Source organism: Vulpes vulpes, chromosome 15, assembly GCF_048418805.1.
Source record: "Vulpes vulpes isolate BD-2025 chromosome 15, VulVul3, whole genome shotgun sequence".
Classification (NCBI taxonomy): domain Eukaryota; kingdom Metazoa; phylum Chordata; class Mammalia; order Carnivora; family Canidae; genus Vulpes; species Vulpes vulpes.
Genome location: NC_132794.1, coordinates 30890777 through 30909070, shown reverse-complemented (window position 1 = coordinate 30909070; position 18294 = coordinate 30890777). Strand labels below are relative to the sequence as shown.

General features: G+C 36.2%; 1 protein-coding gene across 22 annotated transcripts in view; it reads left to right on the top strand.

The window, feature by feature from the left end:
- Positions 1-5544, top strand: part of ROBO1 (roundabout guidance receptor 1) — a 1128624-nt gene extending 1123080 nt beyond the window's left edge. For all 22 annotated transcript variants that reach the window (XM_072738096.1, XM_072738103.1, XM_072738098.1 and 19 more), the window contains 2 exons: positions 2183-2379; positions 3856-5544. In XM_072738096.1, coding sequence (XP_072594197.1) covers positions 2183-2379; positions 3856-3870 — 212 coding nt within the window. In that variant the 3' untranslated portion in view covers positions 3871-5544. The remainder of the gene's footprint in view (positions 1-2182; positions 2380-3855) is intronic.
- Positions 5545-18294: the final 12750 nt, after the last annotated feature.

Here is an 18294-nt window from a genome sequence, read left to right as displayed (position 1 = left end):
GTATTTCCATCCCTGGACAAGAGATGTAGAGAATACAAACCAAGCTATAGAAGCAGAGATGAATGAGTGGGAAAATTCACAATTTGACATTTTTTAGTGTTAAAAATCAGATTCACCTTTGCATATTTGAATGTGTGGAAAAAGGACATTTAAAGAGTACTGGCAGGTTGTTGGAAGGCAGGGAAGACTCTAAGATAATTTCAGTTTTCTATCTTTGTTGTCTTAATGATTAATATTATCATTAACTAAATTAGGGAATACAGAGAGGGAAGAAAAGAATGGACATGATGAAGTTGACGTTTGACATACAGAGTTTGAGGGATAACTGAAGAGGAAATTTTCAATACAGATCAGGAGTTGGAAATATAAATTAAGGCTTTATCATGATAGAATATTAATTAAATCTACTCATTCATTCACTCAAAACTATTTATCAATGACCTATTATATGTGAAGCTGAAAGTATATCAAAACACAAAACACAGAAATGTAACTGCTGTCATGACAGTTATATTCTAGAAAAGGTTACAATCCATGAGAATGGATGAAATTACCCAAAGTGAGTGGGGGAAAAGAATGTAGATATACACCAGGCTAAAAGTAGAAACCTCCAGGCCATCAACATTACATAAGAAGAGCCCACAGAACACTGGCCAGGAAGATAAGAGAACTAGAATCTGGGAATAGTGATGTTTAAACTAACTGATGGTGGTTTCCAGATAAAGGGCCGTGAGACATAAGGAATGAAACATGATTAGCATTATCAAAATCAACATTGAATTTTCTCTTTCACTGTAGTAATTAGGTCATGGATAGATTTCAGTGGGAATCATAGTAAACAGGAGTTGTGTCTACCACTACTGAGTCCGAATTGCTTTAAGAAGCTTTGCTGAGCTATAAGGACAGGAAGATGGTATTGACTCATGTGGAGCACAGGTTTAGGGGAAAATTTTGAGCAAGAGAGAGATTTTATATTATAGTTTGACAAAAATTAAAGTCAATGGAGAGGAAAAAGTCAATGATGGAACATGGACAGGATATGAAGGTCACAGGAGTCCAAATGCTGTGAAGCGAGGATACTGGAACAGTGCTCTTCATGAACTGTGAGACCCCAACAAGTCCGATTCTGGATTAGGTGTAGAAATTGTGATGAGTAGAATGGAAGGAGAAAGGTACCATAAAGGAAGACTAAACAAGTGACATGGGTAGATTGGTTTGGCCATCCCAGAAAGAAAATATTTTGTGCAAAGGTCAGGGAGTATTGACTTAGAACTGGTGCTGGTTGGGCCAGAAGGAAGCCTTCTTCATTCTACAGGAGAGAACGTGGAAACCTCAGGGGAAATCAGATTTCATTCAGGTAGTGTGGACATTAGAGGAAGCATTTGGGGGCACATAGAAAAGTTGGTTTTCACATGTTTGGTGTCCAAAGAGTATAGTGGACAGGCATCGGAGAGAAGTTAGCAGCTGGAGAATGCATCAGTACAAGCAGCACCTAATTTAAAGCAGTATGGAGATAGAAATTCAAGAGATGCCATTTAATTCGAGTGAATTGCGTTTTGCGGTAACAGGGATGTCAGGCTTCTAAGATTCAGAGCTCCACAATGTAAATATGATGTTGAAATGGAGGTTGACATCTTGGTGTCTGGAAAGTGAACATGGGCTTGGTTCTGTTTTAGTAATTTGAGGAAACTGGGCTTTGTTTCTATCAATGCCTTGAAATAATCCTTCATATTTTGCACAAGGATTTCACAGTCCCCTGTTTTTATATCAACACTAGAAGCTCCTCTGGGTATAGATATTTTAACACTTTTTTAGAAAAGAGGAAACTAAAACCTAAAATAATTGGAGATCCTATAGTGAAGGATAGAACTGGAAGCTAAGTCTGACTCCAGCTTTGGTTTACCTCCTTTAATGATGTTGGTCCCCAGTGAGTGTGAGGTCGGACAAGAACTTGTGACTGAAGGCAACTTGAATGCCACCTCACTACCAGGAAAGACAACAAGACTTGTTATATTGTTTTTTAGGATGGTGCTGCCTTTTTAATTATTGTTATAAAATGTCCTCCTTTATTCCTCAAAAACATTGATGCTTCCCCATTCAGAAACAGTCACAAATGATGTTACTTTATGCAATGAAAATGTACAGTAGTGTTCATGTGCACGTATTGCATTTCATTACACAGAGGATATCCTACCTTACTGTAGACCTACTTTTCCGACATCAAATAATCCCAGAGATCCTAGTTCTTCAAGCTCAATGTCATCAAGAGGATCAGGAAGCAGACAAAGAGAACAAGCAAATGTAGGTCGAAGAAATATCGCAGAAATGCAAGTTCTTGGAGGATATGAAAGAGGAGAAGATAATAATGAAGAGTTAGAGGTATCTAATTTTTTTCCCAAGTTTCTCAACATTATACTAGTTGTTATATCAGTCTCAAAATCAGGAATATTTATCAGTCTACAGAAATGTTACTGTTTTACTACAAACCCTAATATTAGTGATCGCAGAGACTAAAATTCTGTTAATTTTATGATTTTCTTGACACGTTTCCAAAGTTTTAAATGGTGATAACAATTTCTTTTTAGATCTGGAGGTCATAATTATTTGTAGATATTCAGTTAAGAAATTTACATGGCAGACATGTCATTAGGAAATAACTATTCATCTAGATAATATATTGCACAGTATTGTATTAAGGTAGGTTATAAAAACCTGTAAGGTGACAGAGGGATAAGGATTTGAATGAGGGCGCTTAGCCTATGTTAACTGCCACCCTGGTATCACTGCGGTTAATCTGACTGATTTGGCCAGCTATCTTCCACCTTCATTCTTCTGATAATGGGAACCTGATCCTTGGCACTCACCTTCCTGGGTGGAGGAGGATACTTCTTGAGTCAAATACATACTCCTTTTTTGGAATTTATAGTGACAAAAGATAGAATTGGCAGTAAATCATATCATATCACAAAATCACGTCCTATTTTTAAGACCATGTTTTCTCCATTTAATAAAGGAAAAACAAGTTGAGGGCAAATTTCTCTTCTTACAAATATATTTCATCCCAAGTAAATTGTTAAATGAACGTTACACTAAACTTTGAAAACTAGAAGATGAAAATTTTTAAGAAATGATTTCTAATTGATTTTTCTTTAATGTCCAAAGCATTTTGATTTTGAGGCTTGGGATAAGATTTTTCTTCCTGCAGTTGTTATGAGAGGTTGTCTTATAAGTTATTTTATTTGTTGTTTTTTAAAGTAAGAGAACCTTTCTGAGGAACAAAAAGTCATCATACATAACTCTAATACTTAAACCCAGGAAAATTTGAATTCTAATGTTGAGTTGGGGCTGGGGGGAGTAGAGAAACCTGCCTTCTACTGCTCCTCGTTCCTCTGTGCCACATGCCTCAATACCGAGACAACACACAGAACAATTTGGTATTTGTAGAGAACTGTTGGATTTTCTTTCTTTCTTTTAAAATTTATTTATTTGTGTGTGTGTGAGAGAGAGAAAGAGAGAGAGAGAGAGAGAGCGCACGCAGGAGCAGAGTGAGAGGGAGAAGCAGAAGCAGACTCCCAGCTGAGCAGGGTGCCTGATGCAGGGCTTGACCCCAGGGCCCTGAGATCATGACCTGAGCTGAAGGCAGACCCTTAACCAGCTGAGCCACCCAGCACCCTGGATTTTCTATCAAAACCAACTAAAGACAAATAAATGAGTTGTCATGAGCACCTCCTAACCTATGCCGGGGAATGAATGAAGAAACACAAACTATACGGTTGAAAATATGTAAATCAACATAACAATAAAACTCTACTCTAAGGTTTATTTTCAAATTTAACAAACACTTTTCTCTTACAGGAAACTGAAAGCTGAAGACAACCAGAGAGGCTTATGAGATCTAATGTGAAAATTATCACTCAAGACGCCTCATGTCTGATGACACATGACGCCAGATAAAATGTTCAGTGCAATCAGAGTGTAAAAATTGTCATTTTTATTCCTCTTATTAGAATACCATTTTTAAAAATTTTATTGGAGTTTTATTGTTGTTGTTTGATCCTTATCCCTTGAAGAACTCCCTTATTCCCCTCACTGTTGGAACAAACCATTACACCTTACTTCCAGCAAGGGAAGTATTTGACTTCTTGCTTCAGTCATCAGCCAGCAAGAGAGAACAACACACTTCTTTTGCATTTTGCCCCTGAGATATGGCGTTGCACTGCTTACATACCAAGCCAATTTATAGCAAAGTATTGATCAAAGATTCAAAATTGATTAATCAACCTCATGCCAAGGGCTCTCAAGATATAATCCTTCTATTACCAACTGCTAATGCAAATTAAAACATACTTCATTTTAACATGATTTTAAAATCAGTCTTTCATACCACCCTCTGCTGGGAGAAAATAAAACATAACAAAGGCAGAACAACCACAAATCAATTTGAATGGGGTAGAAACATTGTAAATATATGCTCTTTGCAATCCCTGGTGGTACTTTATTTTGTCTTCATTTCAACCATTGAAGTATACTCTTTTTGGAAATATACTTTTGGATAAGTAGGGGTAAGCCAGTTGGATCTTCTGGTTGTCTAGTCATTGTCATAAGTAAGCCTAGCAAAAAACCTTGTTCTATTTTTCAATCAAATGCAATTATAAATGCATATTACAAACAAATGGATGTTTTTAATGACCAATTGAATAAGGACATCCCTATCTTAACTGGCCTAAATTTCTTCTGGTAGTGTCAGTTCAACTTTCAGAAGTGCCACTTAAGGAAGTTTGATTTTTGTTTTTGTAATGCACTGTTTTTAATCTTTTTTTTTTTTTTTTGGTTTTAAAAGCACAATCACTAAACTTTATTTGTAAACCATTGTAACTATTAACCTTTTTTGTCTTATTGAAAAAAAAATGTTGAGAAGCGTTTTTAACCTGTTTTGTTCATGCTCTATGTTTGTATTTGGAATATTTGAATGATGACAGATGGTGAAGTAACGTGCGTACTTTATTGTAGGCCATGAACCCAATGGTTCTTGCTTTTTCTGGACTGAAAGAAAAAAAGGTTTAAGTTTGTTGTGGCCAATGTTAAAACTTATAAGATTGTCTTATAAGCTCAAAGAGAGGCATTACTTGCTTTGAATTGCCAAATGATGCCCTCTGACTGTAGATTTTTATGATCCTTTTTTTGTTGTTATAGGAATTTCATTGACTTAATAATTGGTGCTATTTGAGGAAAAAAAAAAACGTACATTGATTCATACACAGGTATCAGGCCTGACCCCACTGGAAAACAAAGCCAAACAAAACTGAACCACAAAAAAAAAAAACAAAAAAAGCTGGTGTTCACCAAAAACTAAATGTGTTCACTTAGATAATTTGAAAGTTACATAGAAAGGGTGTGCAGTACTAAGGGAACAATCCATGTGATTAATGTTTTCATTATGTTCATGTAAGAAACCTTATTTTTAGCCATAATTTTGCATACTGAAAACCAATAATCAGAAAAGTAATTTTGTCACATTATTTATTAAAAATGTTCTCAAATACATCATTCTTTCTTGTGTTGATTTCTTTTTTTTTTCATTGTGTGATCAAATTTATTCCATTTAATCACAAAGTTGTGCTGTCTTAACATTTCACCACTAACTATATAATCAGATAAGTGAAAATTCTGCTTTCTGAACAACCAAGGGTTTACTTATATGGAAAAATTCTCATTTTATTCCATGGATATTAAAGATACAAGATCAATCAAACCTAAAAGTTATTTATCATAGAATACCATTTTAATATTAATGTTGTGCTAAAACATTTATATGTATCTGAATTTCAGTTAACCTATTTATGAAATAGTTAGGATTCAACTATGATAAATCTAATTTGTGAAGTTTGTGCCACTTACATTCCATCAGTAAGAAAATTACATTACCCAAAATATTTATTAGTAACTTTCTGCTTTCTTGTTTACAAATTCATGTGAAATTTTAACAACTCTATTCCTATCATATACTAGGTTGAACATTGTTTATTAGACTAAGATTACCATATTCTAGTATTAACTTTGCATAGATGAGATGAGCAATAAAATCAATAAAGGTTTTTTTCCTATGATATATATATATATATATCATCATGTATGTGACTATATATATATACACATATATATATAGTTAAATTTTGTGTTGATCACAGTTTGAAAAACTGGGGGAAAGAAAAGAAGGAAGATGTATTTTGAAGTTTAATTTTACAAAAATGAAGTAATCACCAGCATCTACTTAGGTCCAAAGGTCAAGAAGTCAGTTCCCAACTATTTCAAGGGAAACATTGGAGAGATGTGTTTAATGGCCTAATTTTAATCTTCCCTGTTGAGATGACTATAAATTAGTCTCTATTTATTTATATCATGTGATATTCATACAAATGATTTGTATCAGAGGGCCTAGGTTTGAGTCCTGGTTTTGTCACAAGCTCTGTTTCCATTAACATGTTACTTAACCTCTGAGTCTCAGGTTCTTCACCTGTGAATTCAATAATGCCTACCTCATGGAGCTGTTGTCATGATTTAGTGAGTTAATGTATATGACATGGACTCTGTAAACCGCACCCCCCCAACAATATAAGGTAATGTATTGATAGACTGAAATTCATTGCACACATTCTATCCTCACTTTTCACATGTAGTTTGTTCCTAAAACCTTGCAAAGAGTTAAAAACATATCAAGGCATAAGTGTGGTAAAAGGATGGGAGTGATTCTATTTCCGGTGAGTAAATTCACTGTGAAATTCCTGATTGTGGAATAAATTCTTGGTGTTTTGTTGTTGTTGTTGTTTCCTTGCTTTTGGATTCTTGAGGGCCATATAATGGGTGGTGATGTGGTGTTTTCAGTACATATTTCACAATTCAAGTGTGCAAGCATGCTGCTTGAGTTCAAAATAACTGTATTTACTGTATTTTGGCTACCATCCTGCTTAGTGGCAGAAAATATCATTTTCTTCTAGATGAACTCAATCATTTCTGACTTCCTGGTCATTCCAGATATAACGTCTGGATCTTCTCTTCCCTACCCTCTCTACAGGGTAACATCTAGATTCCAGAGGCTCTTCTTGTTTAGAAAGTATGTGTGGTGGTGAGGAGGGGTGACAGTAGAGACTTTTGACATTTTTGCTGGTGCCCAAGTTTCCAATGCCCATCATTTCTCAGAACTTTTACGCTACTTCTTCATTTTCTCTACCTCGATGTCCCTTAGTCATTGACACTCTTCCTAATACTTCTAAGCCCTTTGATGTAGGTTGGGTGTAGGGAGCAGAGAGTGGGACTTTTATATGCTCTTCCATGCTATGCTGAAGCTCAGGAGACTTAGGTGTGAGGTCCCTTCCTTGGGCCTCACAATAAACTACTGTGTCTCTTTAGCTGCTTACCATTTAGGTTGTGTATAGGTTGTGGGAGGGGGTGGTGGGTACGTCTGATGTTTAAAGGAAATAAGCTTTGGTTCTGGATCCTGACCACCTATGCTTGAATCCTGACTCCACAAATTATTAGCTCTGTAGCCATGGGGAAATTATTTAGTGAATCTGTCTTAATCTTTGAGTGGTGATATTAAGAATATCTACTTTACAAGGTTGTTTGGGTTAAATGAATTCATATATGCAAAGTACGTAGTAAATGCTAAATATTTATTGAGCAGTGCCTCCTCCCACTCTGATTTTGAACTGGAAAGTGGTGCTGTACTTTCAGAATCCTGAAACTCTACTTGACCAGAAAATGAGAAGGCACAGGAATCAGAAACCTAAGTGACACATTCGCCATATCTAATTCTCTCATCTCATGTTTCATTCTCTCTTCCCAGTGAGATAAAGGAGGAGGGAGAGGAGGAGGAGAGAAAGAGACAGAAAAGAGGGAAGAGAAAGACTCATGTAAATTGCATGCCAAGTCTTTGGTTTGCAAGACCTTAGCTCTTGCAACTCAGCCTTCATTCTGCTACAGATTTCAAAATCTATTTTGAAACCCCAAAGGGAGTGTTGAATTGCTATTCTATGGTGTAACCATTCCTTTGCATTTCTCTGGTAACTATCTGAGGGCAGTGTACATAGAAAGCCCTCTCATCTGCTGGAAATGCGAAGTGAGATAGAAAGGGGGAAATAGTCTGTAGCAGGTGCAATGTCTGTTGATACTCCAATTTACGATCTTGCTACAAAAGAATATAATTAAACATTAAAAACAAGCTACTCTTTAAAAATAGAAATATCTTTTCTCAAATTCTAGTTTTATCAGTTTATTTCAAGAGAATTTAGCAGTAATTTAAAAGAAAAATGTAAAAAACAGGGAGTTGGCACCAGACCAAACTAAATATTGAGCATGAGAGTATAAAGATCACTTTAGTGTTAAAAAGTCTTAAGGATTTTCTTCTAGAAAAATACGGGAATTGACCTTTTTCTTTTCATAAAGTTTCATAGAGTTTGTAGCAGGACTCCTAACCAAAAGCCTTAAGGACCTTTTGTTTTTGGATCCCTAAACTTGGTTCTCATTTTGGTATTGATAGAAGATTCTTTACCATCTATGAACACACTCAAACCATAAAGTCCAGTGTCTGCTCATTAATGTCGGATTTTGTCTGTAACACACCAAATGACTGCCATCTCTACCCCAATATATCATTATATCCCATATATCATTTTCATCAGCATTTTAATTTTTATTTCATTTTTATGGAATGACAAAAAAATGAAATATTCAGATAAAACTACAAGAACAAGTGACAACTATGCCAAAACTGAGTTGTCTGCTTAGCACCCATATGTGCCCACTGTAACATGCTGAATTTAGTGGCTTAAACAAATTAATACACAATGAACATAAATGTAGACTATATGGAAATGAAATGTAAGAAATTCCAGATCTTGGGCTTAAAAATAAAAGATTTTACTCACATGAGGAATACAAATACATAAAGTTATTTTGAGTTAGCAAGTTGATTTTTAACCAAATCCTCAACCTTTTTTTTTTTCAGATGTATGAGGTTGTATGAGAAAACAAACGTTGCTTTATTTTTCAAATAGTAGATAAATCTTTATTCTTAAAATTTGTTGTCATTCTTAAGAACAAACTAGAGTAATTAGCATTTTAGGTACCATTAGTTTAGAAAGTTTGTCTTTCTCTTTCCCTTATTCCTTGTTTTGAATGCTAGTGAGGGAGAGAACAAAAATGAATATTTAAAAAAATATTTTCAAAGATAATTGTTCTCCAGAAGCTCTAAGCCTGTTTCTCAAATTGATGATGTCCATGAATACCTGTCTTCTGGTTATAAATATGAACTCCTGATTCCTGTTCTGATCCTGCTAAATCAGAATCTTAGGAGGCAAGGCCTAATAATTTGCATTTTGGAGACAATCTCAGGTAATTTTAAGTTTAGAAAAAGAAAAAAAAAACCTTGAAAACCACTACCTTAACAAATCAAGTATATGTTTCATTGTAATATACCTCAAACTGCAGTGAACCTTTGAGTTGGCCGTGTTTTGCAATCACTTTCAGCCAGGCAATAGTCACGATGTAGTTTTGATTGCTATAAAAAAACAGATCTCATACAAAAAGGAAGTATTTATCAAATTTTATTTACCTCACCAACAAGGGAAACAGAAGAAAGATAAAAAGGATTTGAAGAACAGTTGTGGAAGGAGCTTAAATATGATTGCTAAGTTAGTTAACTTACTACAGGGCAAGTCAAGTAAATGTTAATATTTCTGTTGACCTAGAGGATCACGATATCTATCTTTCTCTTTAGGTTAAATAATCACTAGCCTTCAGAGCTACATAAAATCTGTACCTTTACCATTTGCAATTAGTCAAAAATGTACTTTGATAATTTGCATTCCCCCAAAAGAACCAGATAAGGGTCAAAGAGTGACTTGGTCTTGTTTCTCCAGTGGCAGAATATGAAACAAAGACATGGTGCAATTTATTTGGGAGGTAATCCCAGGAAGTGGGTTTGGGAGTGTGAGGGGAATGGGAAAAAAATCTCAGCATAGGTACTGTAAAGTTGGTGAAGTTCCTCTAGTGAGGACTCTACTGGCTCCAAGAAACCTGTAGAATACCTCCCCAATCCTTCCCCAAAGGACAGGTGCCTGGAACATTATCAGTTTACTCCTACTTCCCCATTGGTTGCAAACTGCTGGTGGGGCAGTGGTAGGGTGGGGGCTGGGGGTTATCTCTCAAGCCTTGGTGAGCAGACCAAGTGAGAGTAGAAGACCCTGAGGCAGAAAGTGGACATGCTTATGGCAGGTGTCTGAAATGGGAAGGTGCCAGAATGAGGTAAGTCTGATCTTGAAGGGAATTGCCTGACACAACAGCGTTCTCAAAGCCACATACTACAAGTGGGATTATTGGAAGATGCTTTAGTATGGTATCAAAAATCAAGCAATCATCAAACTACCTTTTTCAAATTTAAGATAAATTTTCTTACACTGTGCATGTATGAAATTAGTCATGGGTATTCATATTACCACCATATTGGTGGAATTCTTACCAAATATCAATTGTTGGTACTATATGTGTTGAGTTTAACTGCTAATTAACATATCTTGAAAATGTTTATACTATCAGCATTGAAACAACACCAAAGCAAAATGAGTATGGAAATAGTGAGGCATAAGTGGGGTCATTAGAATAACTAAAATCATGGATTTTCTAGCAGAGCATTAAGTTTTATAGTACCTACGAAAGAAAAGTATCCACAATAATTGGTACTCCAACTGTATCTGAAACGGGAAAAAATGGGGTCTGCATTGGGAATGAAGGATGAATCAATGGATGCCAAACATGCTGTTGCCACCAAATATTTAAAAGCTCCATTATCTTTAAGGGCATCTGGCTGGCTCAGTTGACAGAGGGTGTGACTTTTGATCTTAGGGTTATGGGTTTGAGCCTCATGTTGAGTGCAGAGGATACTTAAAAATATTAAATAAAAAAATAAAAGTTCTTTTATCTGGAGTATACAAATCTTAAAATATTGCTTAGATTTCCAGAGACCACTTTTTTTTTAAGATTTTATTTATTTATTCATGAGAAACACAGAGAGAGAGAGAAAGGCAGAGGGAGAAGCTAGCTCCATGCAGGGAGCCTGATGTGGGACTCGATCCCGGATCTCCAGGATCACACCCTGGGCTGAAGGCAGCGCTAAACCGCTGAGCAACCAGGGCTGCCCGAGACCACTTTTAAAAATAAGCAATTAAAACATAATTTCCAAAGCATAATGATTTTACATATATATGTATGTATATATATGCATATACACGGAATCCCACATTAACATTTTCAATATTAAAGTAGTTTTAGGGACACCTGGGTGGCTCCATCAGTTGGGCATCTGCCTTCAGCTCAGGTCAGGATCTCCAGGTCCTAAGATTGAGCCCTGAGCCTCGAGTCAGGTTCCCTACTCACTGGGGAGTCTGCTTCTCCCTCTGCCTCTGCTTCTCACCCTGCTCATGTTCTCTCTATCATCTATCTATCTATCTATCTATCTATCATCTATCTATCTATCTATCCATCCATCCATCCATCTATCATCTATCTATCATCTGTCTCAAATGAATAAATAAAATCTTTTTTTAAAGGAGTTTTAACAATTTGATTAAACTTCTAAGTATACATACCTTTGTCTTATCGGAAAAGGACTTGAGAAACTGCTCAAGGTCATACAATATTGCTAAGTCAGAATTTTTAATTTCTTTGTCTAACCCAGAAATCCTGTTGCTCCCACTTCTGCCTCTCTATGGGGAAGAGGGATCTTTTGGAGAGGTTTTAACATTTTTCTTAACCTGTCTTTTTAAAACAGGCTATGACATTTATACTAAGTAATACCTTACCATTTTGAATACTTGAATACTTTAGGGAAAGATAAGTCAAGAAAAATAATAAATTACTTAGACTAATAATATACCTATGCATAGGATTAGCATATATTCAGAAGCTAATATATTTTATCTGGATGATTTACTATCAACGATTGTTAATTAAACTTCACATGTTTCAACTGTGCATAATTAAACAATAATTTTGAATAAACTTGATTTCTTATCTTGCTATATAATATGGTGCCAAAAATGTGACCACTGGACTATCCTAAAAATCTTAATCACCCTCTGCAAGGTCATCAAAAGCATTTGATTAACTTTTAAACTTTTACTCAAGCTTATAAACTTTTACTCAAACTCCCTACCCTGCTTTCAACCGAGGCATTCATTCATTGATTCAGCAGTCTACTGAGCATCTATTCTGTGCTTAGAACAAAGACAAACTCTGGAAGTGCTCACAATACAATGAGAGGCAGACACAGTCAAGTGCGAACCGTGTAATAGAAGTATTTACACAGTGTCTTAGTCCTTTTCACTTGATTTAATACAAATACCTTGAATGTGGTGGCTTATAAGCAACAGGAATTTATTTCTCACAGTTCTGAAGGCTACAAAGTTCAAGAACAAGGCACCTGCAGATTGCATGTCTGATGAGACCCTGCTTCTTGGGTCTTAGACAACCATCTTTGAGTACTCACTCAAAGGGCAGAAGAGGAAAGGTTGCTCTCTGAGGTCTTTTTTACAAGGAAATTAATCCCACTTGTGAGGTTCCACCCTTATGACCTAATTACCTCCTGAAGCCCCACCTCTTAATACCATCTCACTGGTTTCAACATGCTACTTTTAGGGGAACACAAATATTCATACTGTAGCACATAAAAATAAAAGAGTTTGTTAAAACTCTAACAGGAATTGACATATTTTGTCTAAATTATAAAAGGCTGTGAAGGAAGTCGTCAATTCATTTGTAACATATAGAACTTGGGTTCTCTCAAAATCATACTCTTCTACTTGAAAAAGTATTGAATATATTTAAAATTAAAATATATTTAGGTCAACCCTAAAGACAAATTCTTGATTATGTTTCTTTTTTAATATTTTATTTATTTATTCATGAGAGACACAGATTGAGAGAGAGAGGCAGAGACACAGGCAGAGGGAGAAGCAGGCTCCATGAAGGGAGCCCAACATGGGACTCGATCCCGGGTCTCCAGGATCACACCCTGGGCTGAAGGCAGCACTAAACCGCTGAGCCACCTGGGCTGTCCCCCACCCCCCTTTAGAAAGATTTTATTTAAATTCTTGATTACGTTTTTTAAAAATGTGATTTGGATTATTTCTTTTGTTTTGTTTTGTTCTGGCCAGTTTCTATCATTCTCCTACTAAAATAACACTGGAATCACACAAACTTAAAGAATCAATCAATAAAAATATGAAAGAATCAACTGATAAAAATATTAAAAGGATTTGAAGTTAAAATGTTTTATATTTAATTTCACATGGAGCATCAGTGATGATGCTTCTGAACACAGTTTATATACAAAAAAACACATAAAATCCAACTCAATGTGGATAGACAATAAAATAAATTTATGGTGTAATGGAACTGAAAAAGCACAAGCAGATATTCAATCGAGGCTCTGATTCCATTTGTCTTTAAATCTCTTTGCTCTGCTCTATCCCATAGGTTGCTTTTTCTCTCCAGCTGTTATCAAGATGGCCATAACAGGCCAGCCTCACACCACACATGATAATATTCAGAGGCCATGAGACAAAAGCAGGAAAACACAAGACTCTTTAAAAATGCATCCCAGAGATCCAAATTGTTACACATGCTCTTTCCAGGACCAATCCTATATTTAGAGAAATACCACGTACTGTTTAACTTAAGCCTGGATTCCTTTGGATTTATCAGGTCTTCTGCTGGAGTATATCAATCTGTTACCCCTGAAATATATGGATTGTTTGTTGAAGAGAATGGGTGATGGAACACACCCAAAAATGAATAACACACAAACACACACACACACACACACACACACATACACACACACTCTTACTCATACATTTAGCAATTAGTCTGCTTTCTATCTTTAGCTCTCATACATAGTTTGTGTGGTAATTTTTTAAAAGGACTACAAATTTTTTGACATTCTTCTCAGCGGGACACAAAGTTGATAACCCATCCCCTTGTATCACGGTAAGATTGTGACTGCTTCAACCAGGAAATAGGCTTATTGACTTCTGAGGTAAAATCATTAAAATCCAAGCAGCATCCTCTTGGTTCTTTGAACATTTGCTCTGCAGAAGCTCACTCTTGGAATCCAATTGCTATGCTGTAAAAAGCCTAGCCACCTAGAAAGGTCTTGTGTGGGTCAGTAGTCTCAACTGAGCCCAGCTTTAGTGCCTGTCATGGGAGTCTGATGATTCCAACCCTCAGCCATTTGAGTCACCCCTAGCCACTCATAACTTCCCAGGCAAGACCCGTAGATTTCATGGAGCAGCTGTGAAGACATCCCAAGACAAGCCCTCCCAGCTGTGCTTTGAATTTCTGACCCACAGAACCCGTGAGCATCATAAAATCGATGTTACTTTATGCCAGTACGTTTGAGGTGGTTTGTTACGTTGCAGTATATAACTAGAAGAGCTTAAATGTCTTTAGTAAATAGGAAATCCATATACTTCGAAACAGGAAGAAAGAAAATCTGAAAACCAGGGGAGTTGCCAAGCATTTAAGCAACAGCATATGTTTTGAGAGGGAAAGATGATGTTTCTGAAATAGAATGATTGTAAACAAAACCATTGCAGTATATATACATCTAGCATCACCCTTAATGATCCTCGTTGTACGTATTCCAGCTGTGAAGAATCTGCTGCCCCTAACATTCACATCAAGTCACTGGTTCTCAGGTTTTACATTATACACCAGAAATGTGATGATTCTTTTCCTTTGACTGCATGTGCCAGAGAAGCTGGAGAGATTATTGAAGGGAATTCTAAAGTTCAGGCCACAGTTCTGCTAATAAGCAGGACCTGAATCATTTGCTTTCTCTGATCACTTAGATTATAGCAATCATCTTTCCTCTTGATTTCTCTTCCTCCTTGTAATCTTTTTGTTTACTCCTTATTTGTAACTTCATCAAAGTAAGGGAAATAAACAGAAATAGAAAATATATCCATTTAATTCCAAGTAGTAGGGATAAAGGCTTAACAGAGAAAATATTAAGTTAACAACATGGGGAGTATTTCCCTCTTTCTTTACAACTTTTATGAAATTTTGAAATATTTTCAAGTATGTTTTAAGATATGATCTGAACCACAACAGCAAATATATTAGTTTGCATATGAGATAACGGAAGGTCATGGTGGTTATGTCTTGCCCAAGGTCATAAATGTAGTCTAGGACTCAAATACAGACTAAAGTCCTTTCCTCTAGAGTTAACTATAATAAGTCTTATACTAAGCTCCTGCTTTTATTTATTTATTTATTCCTGATATTTCAATATCTTTATTTTAATGCTTTGTATATACAAAAGTAGAACTTTGATGGAATAATGAAATGCATTATAATGCATTGCCTGAATTTACTGCATTACCAATTTAAAATACAGATATTTTTCCCAATTGGCTTCTCAAGGACCCTGTCCCCTTGCAGGTAGTTGAATTTCTAGTCTTTTACACCTAAAATATCTAAGAGTTACAGGAGATTACTTAGTTAACAGGGTGTTTAGTCAAGCATAAAATTCCAAGAGAGAAAATAGGAACCTGAGGAATTTAATATCACCATTTATTCTTGGCATATGGTATCAGTTTTTGTAATAGTCCTGCATAGTTGTTTATGTGCTATCAGGTGTTTCGGCCCTTATAGGAACCCACCCAAAACATGCCACATTCTCATGTTCAGTGTCAAGGAAATAGGGCATTTAAAAAATTTGAGATATAATTGACATATGGCATTATAATAATTTCAGGTGTACAACGTGATTGGATGTTTGTATATACAGCAAAATGATCTCCACAATAAGTCTAGTTAACATGCATCCCCCCATACATATAGTCACAATTTTTTTTCTTGTGATAAGAACTTTTAAGATCTACTCTCCTAGCCAACTCTCAAATACGCAACATGGTATTATTAATTATAGTCACTACCTCATGACTTGTTTTGTAACTAGAAGTTTGTACCTTTTGACCACCTTCACCTATTCTGTGCCCCCCACCCGCACCCCTCTGGCAATCACCAATCTGTTCTCTGCATCTACGAGCTTTTGTTGCTGCTGTCGTTTTAAATTCCAAATATTAGTGAGATCATAGAGTATTCTCTCAAGGGGCTAGGCAGGTGAGGATGACACATCTGTGTGTTGCGTAGATGTAGAGGTGGTATGTGGAGGGGCCCATACAAACATTTGTAGAAACAGGAGAAAGAGAAAGACAGCTGCCAAAGGGCAGTGGAAAGTGGTCAAAACTGACAGCACCGGACATTATGAGGAGGGCTTCCGTTCAGGTCTGCTGGTCTAATCTTTTTTTTTTTTTTTTTTTTCTGATTTCAGAATGGAATGGAGCATTCAGGGTGCTGTGGCCGTGGACCTTGGCAGAAGTTTGATTGAAGTTCCCGGTTCTGTACTAGAAACCTGCATCCTGGTCTACCTTCCAGGAACTATCCCAAACACATACACTCTCATGTTCAGTATTAAGGAAAGAGATTTTTTATTTTATTTTATTTTTTACTGGATTTCATGGAGATTCCAGAATTAGTAATATGTTGACCTAAAAATGGCTTACTTCCAAGAACATTTAGTGGTTGAACCAACATCTCCAGCCCAGATTTTCCAAGTTATCAAGGATCTTGTTTTCCTTTATTATTATACTTTTGTCTGGAGCTATTTTAATCTACAAAAAAAAAAAAAAAAAAAAAAAGAAAGAAAGAACAAAGAAACAACTGATGACCTTCTATTGTGAGGAAACATGAACTGTCAGTATCGTGGCCATAGTGATTCTTTTATTTTTATTTTTTTTTCTGGATTTCTTTTTTTTTTTAATTAATTTTTATTGGTGTTCAATTTACCAACATACAGAGAAACACCCAGTGCTCATCCCGTCAAGTGTCCGCCTCAGTGCCCATCACCCATTCACCCCCACCTCCCGCCCTCCTCCCCTTCCACCACCCCTAGTTCGTTTCCCAGAGTTAGGAGTCTTTATGTTCTGTCTCCCTTCCTGATATTTCCCAACATTTCTTTTCCCTTCCTTTATTCTTTTAAAATTCTGTTTTGATCATCATTCCTTGCTTTCAAAGCTTCCCTGGGTTAGAAAACAATGCAATTTAAGCTCTCCTCCCCCTTACTTCCATTGCCTGCAATTGGTCTCTAGTCGCATAGCCTCCTGATTGCCCTAAGAATAAATCTGGCAGATGCCTCCCTCTGGATACTTGCATTTGATAGTCCCTGAGATGGATGGATGCTCTCTCCTAGCTATCCTCACGACTCACTCCCTTACTTCACGTCTTTGCTTTCTACATAAGAGCTTTATGACCACCTTATTTAAAATTACACTTCATCCACCATCCTCCTTTTCTCCTTTCATACCATATTTTTCTTCAGAGAATTATCCCTTTGGGATTTTCTTTGTTAATCATATGCAGTCCACCAAAACAAAGCTCCTTGAAGGCAAGGATTATTGCTTTGTTCACAGTGCCCAGAACAAAGCCAAGCATAAAAGAAGTCCTCAGAAAATACATACGTTATATAAGTTGAATTGAATTGGAACCGTATTCGCTACAGGCAGTAACAAAAAGACATTCAGGAGAAAATTCTTTATTCTGGGTCTGCTCTTTAGAGTGGGCCCTTAATTACGTCAGTGTAGAATAAATAGACATCCACTGTTCTAGGTGATGTATAACACGTTTCTGTGAAGCTGGAAGAAAAAAAAAACAAAAATACTTGTCATGCTTTTGAAGAAACTTGGGAAGGGTAGAAACAATATTTAACAATATTTAAGCTTATTAACCCTTAGGGCAGGAAAGAGCAAAGACCTAGTTTCTGCTACGTCAGATAAGAGGTCAGTAATACCTACTCAAATGGACCCTCACCCTTCACATTCACACAAGTGTCTACCTTCCCAAACCTCTAGCTCATCCTTCCCAAGGATGAGACCAAGGCTAATGATCTCACTTGTTTCATTAAGAAAAAAATCAGAAAAGCATTTTTCCCACACTTTAGCAACTACCAACATATTTACATTAGTATCTATTTGTTTTCAGTCCCGTAAATTGTGCATGTCAAAATGTAAAGCCAGTCACTTAACTTGTCCTCGAGAACCCATCCTTTCTCTCTTGGGAAGGGCATATTTTTCCTTTTTCCTTTCTCAAGGAAATTAATCCAGTTTTTCTCCTTTCCTTTCTCCATAATAATTTCTTTTCTATAGGACAATCTTAAAATCGTTATAATATTGTCAT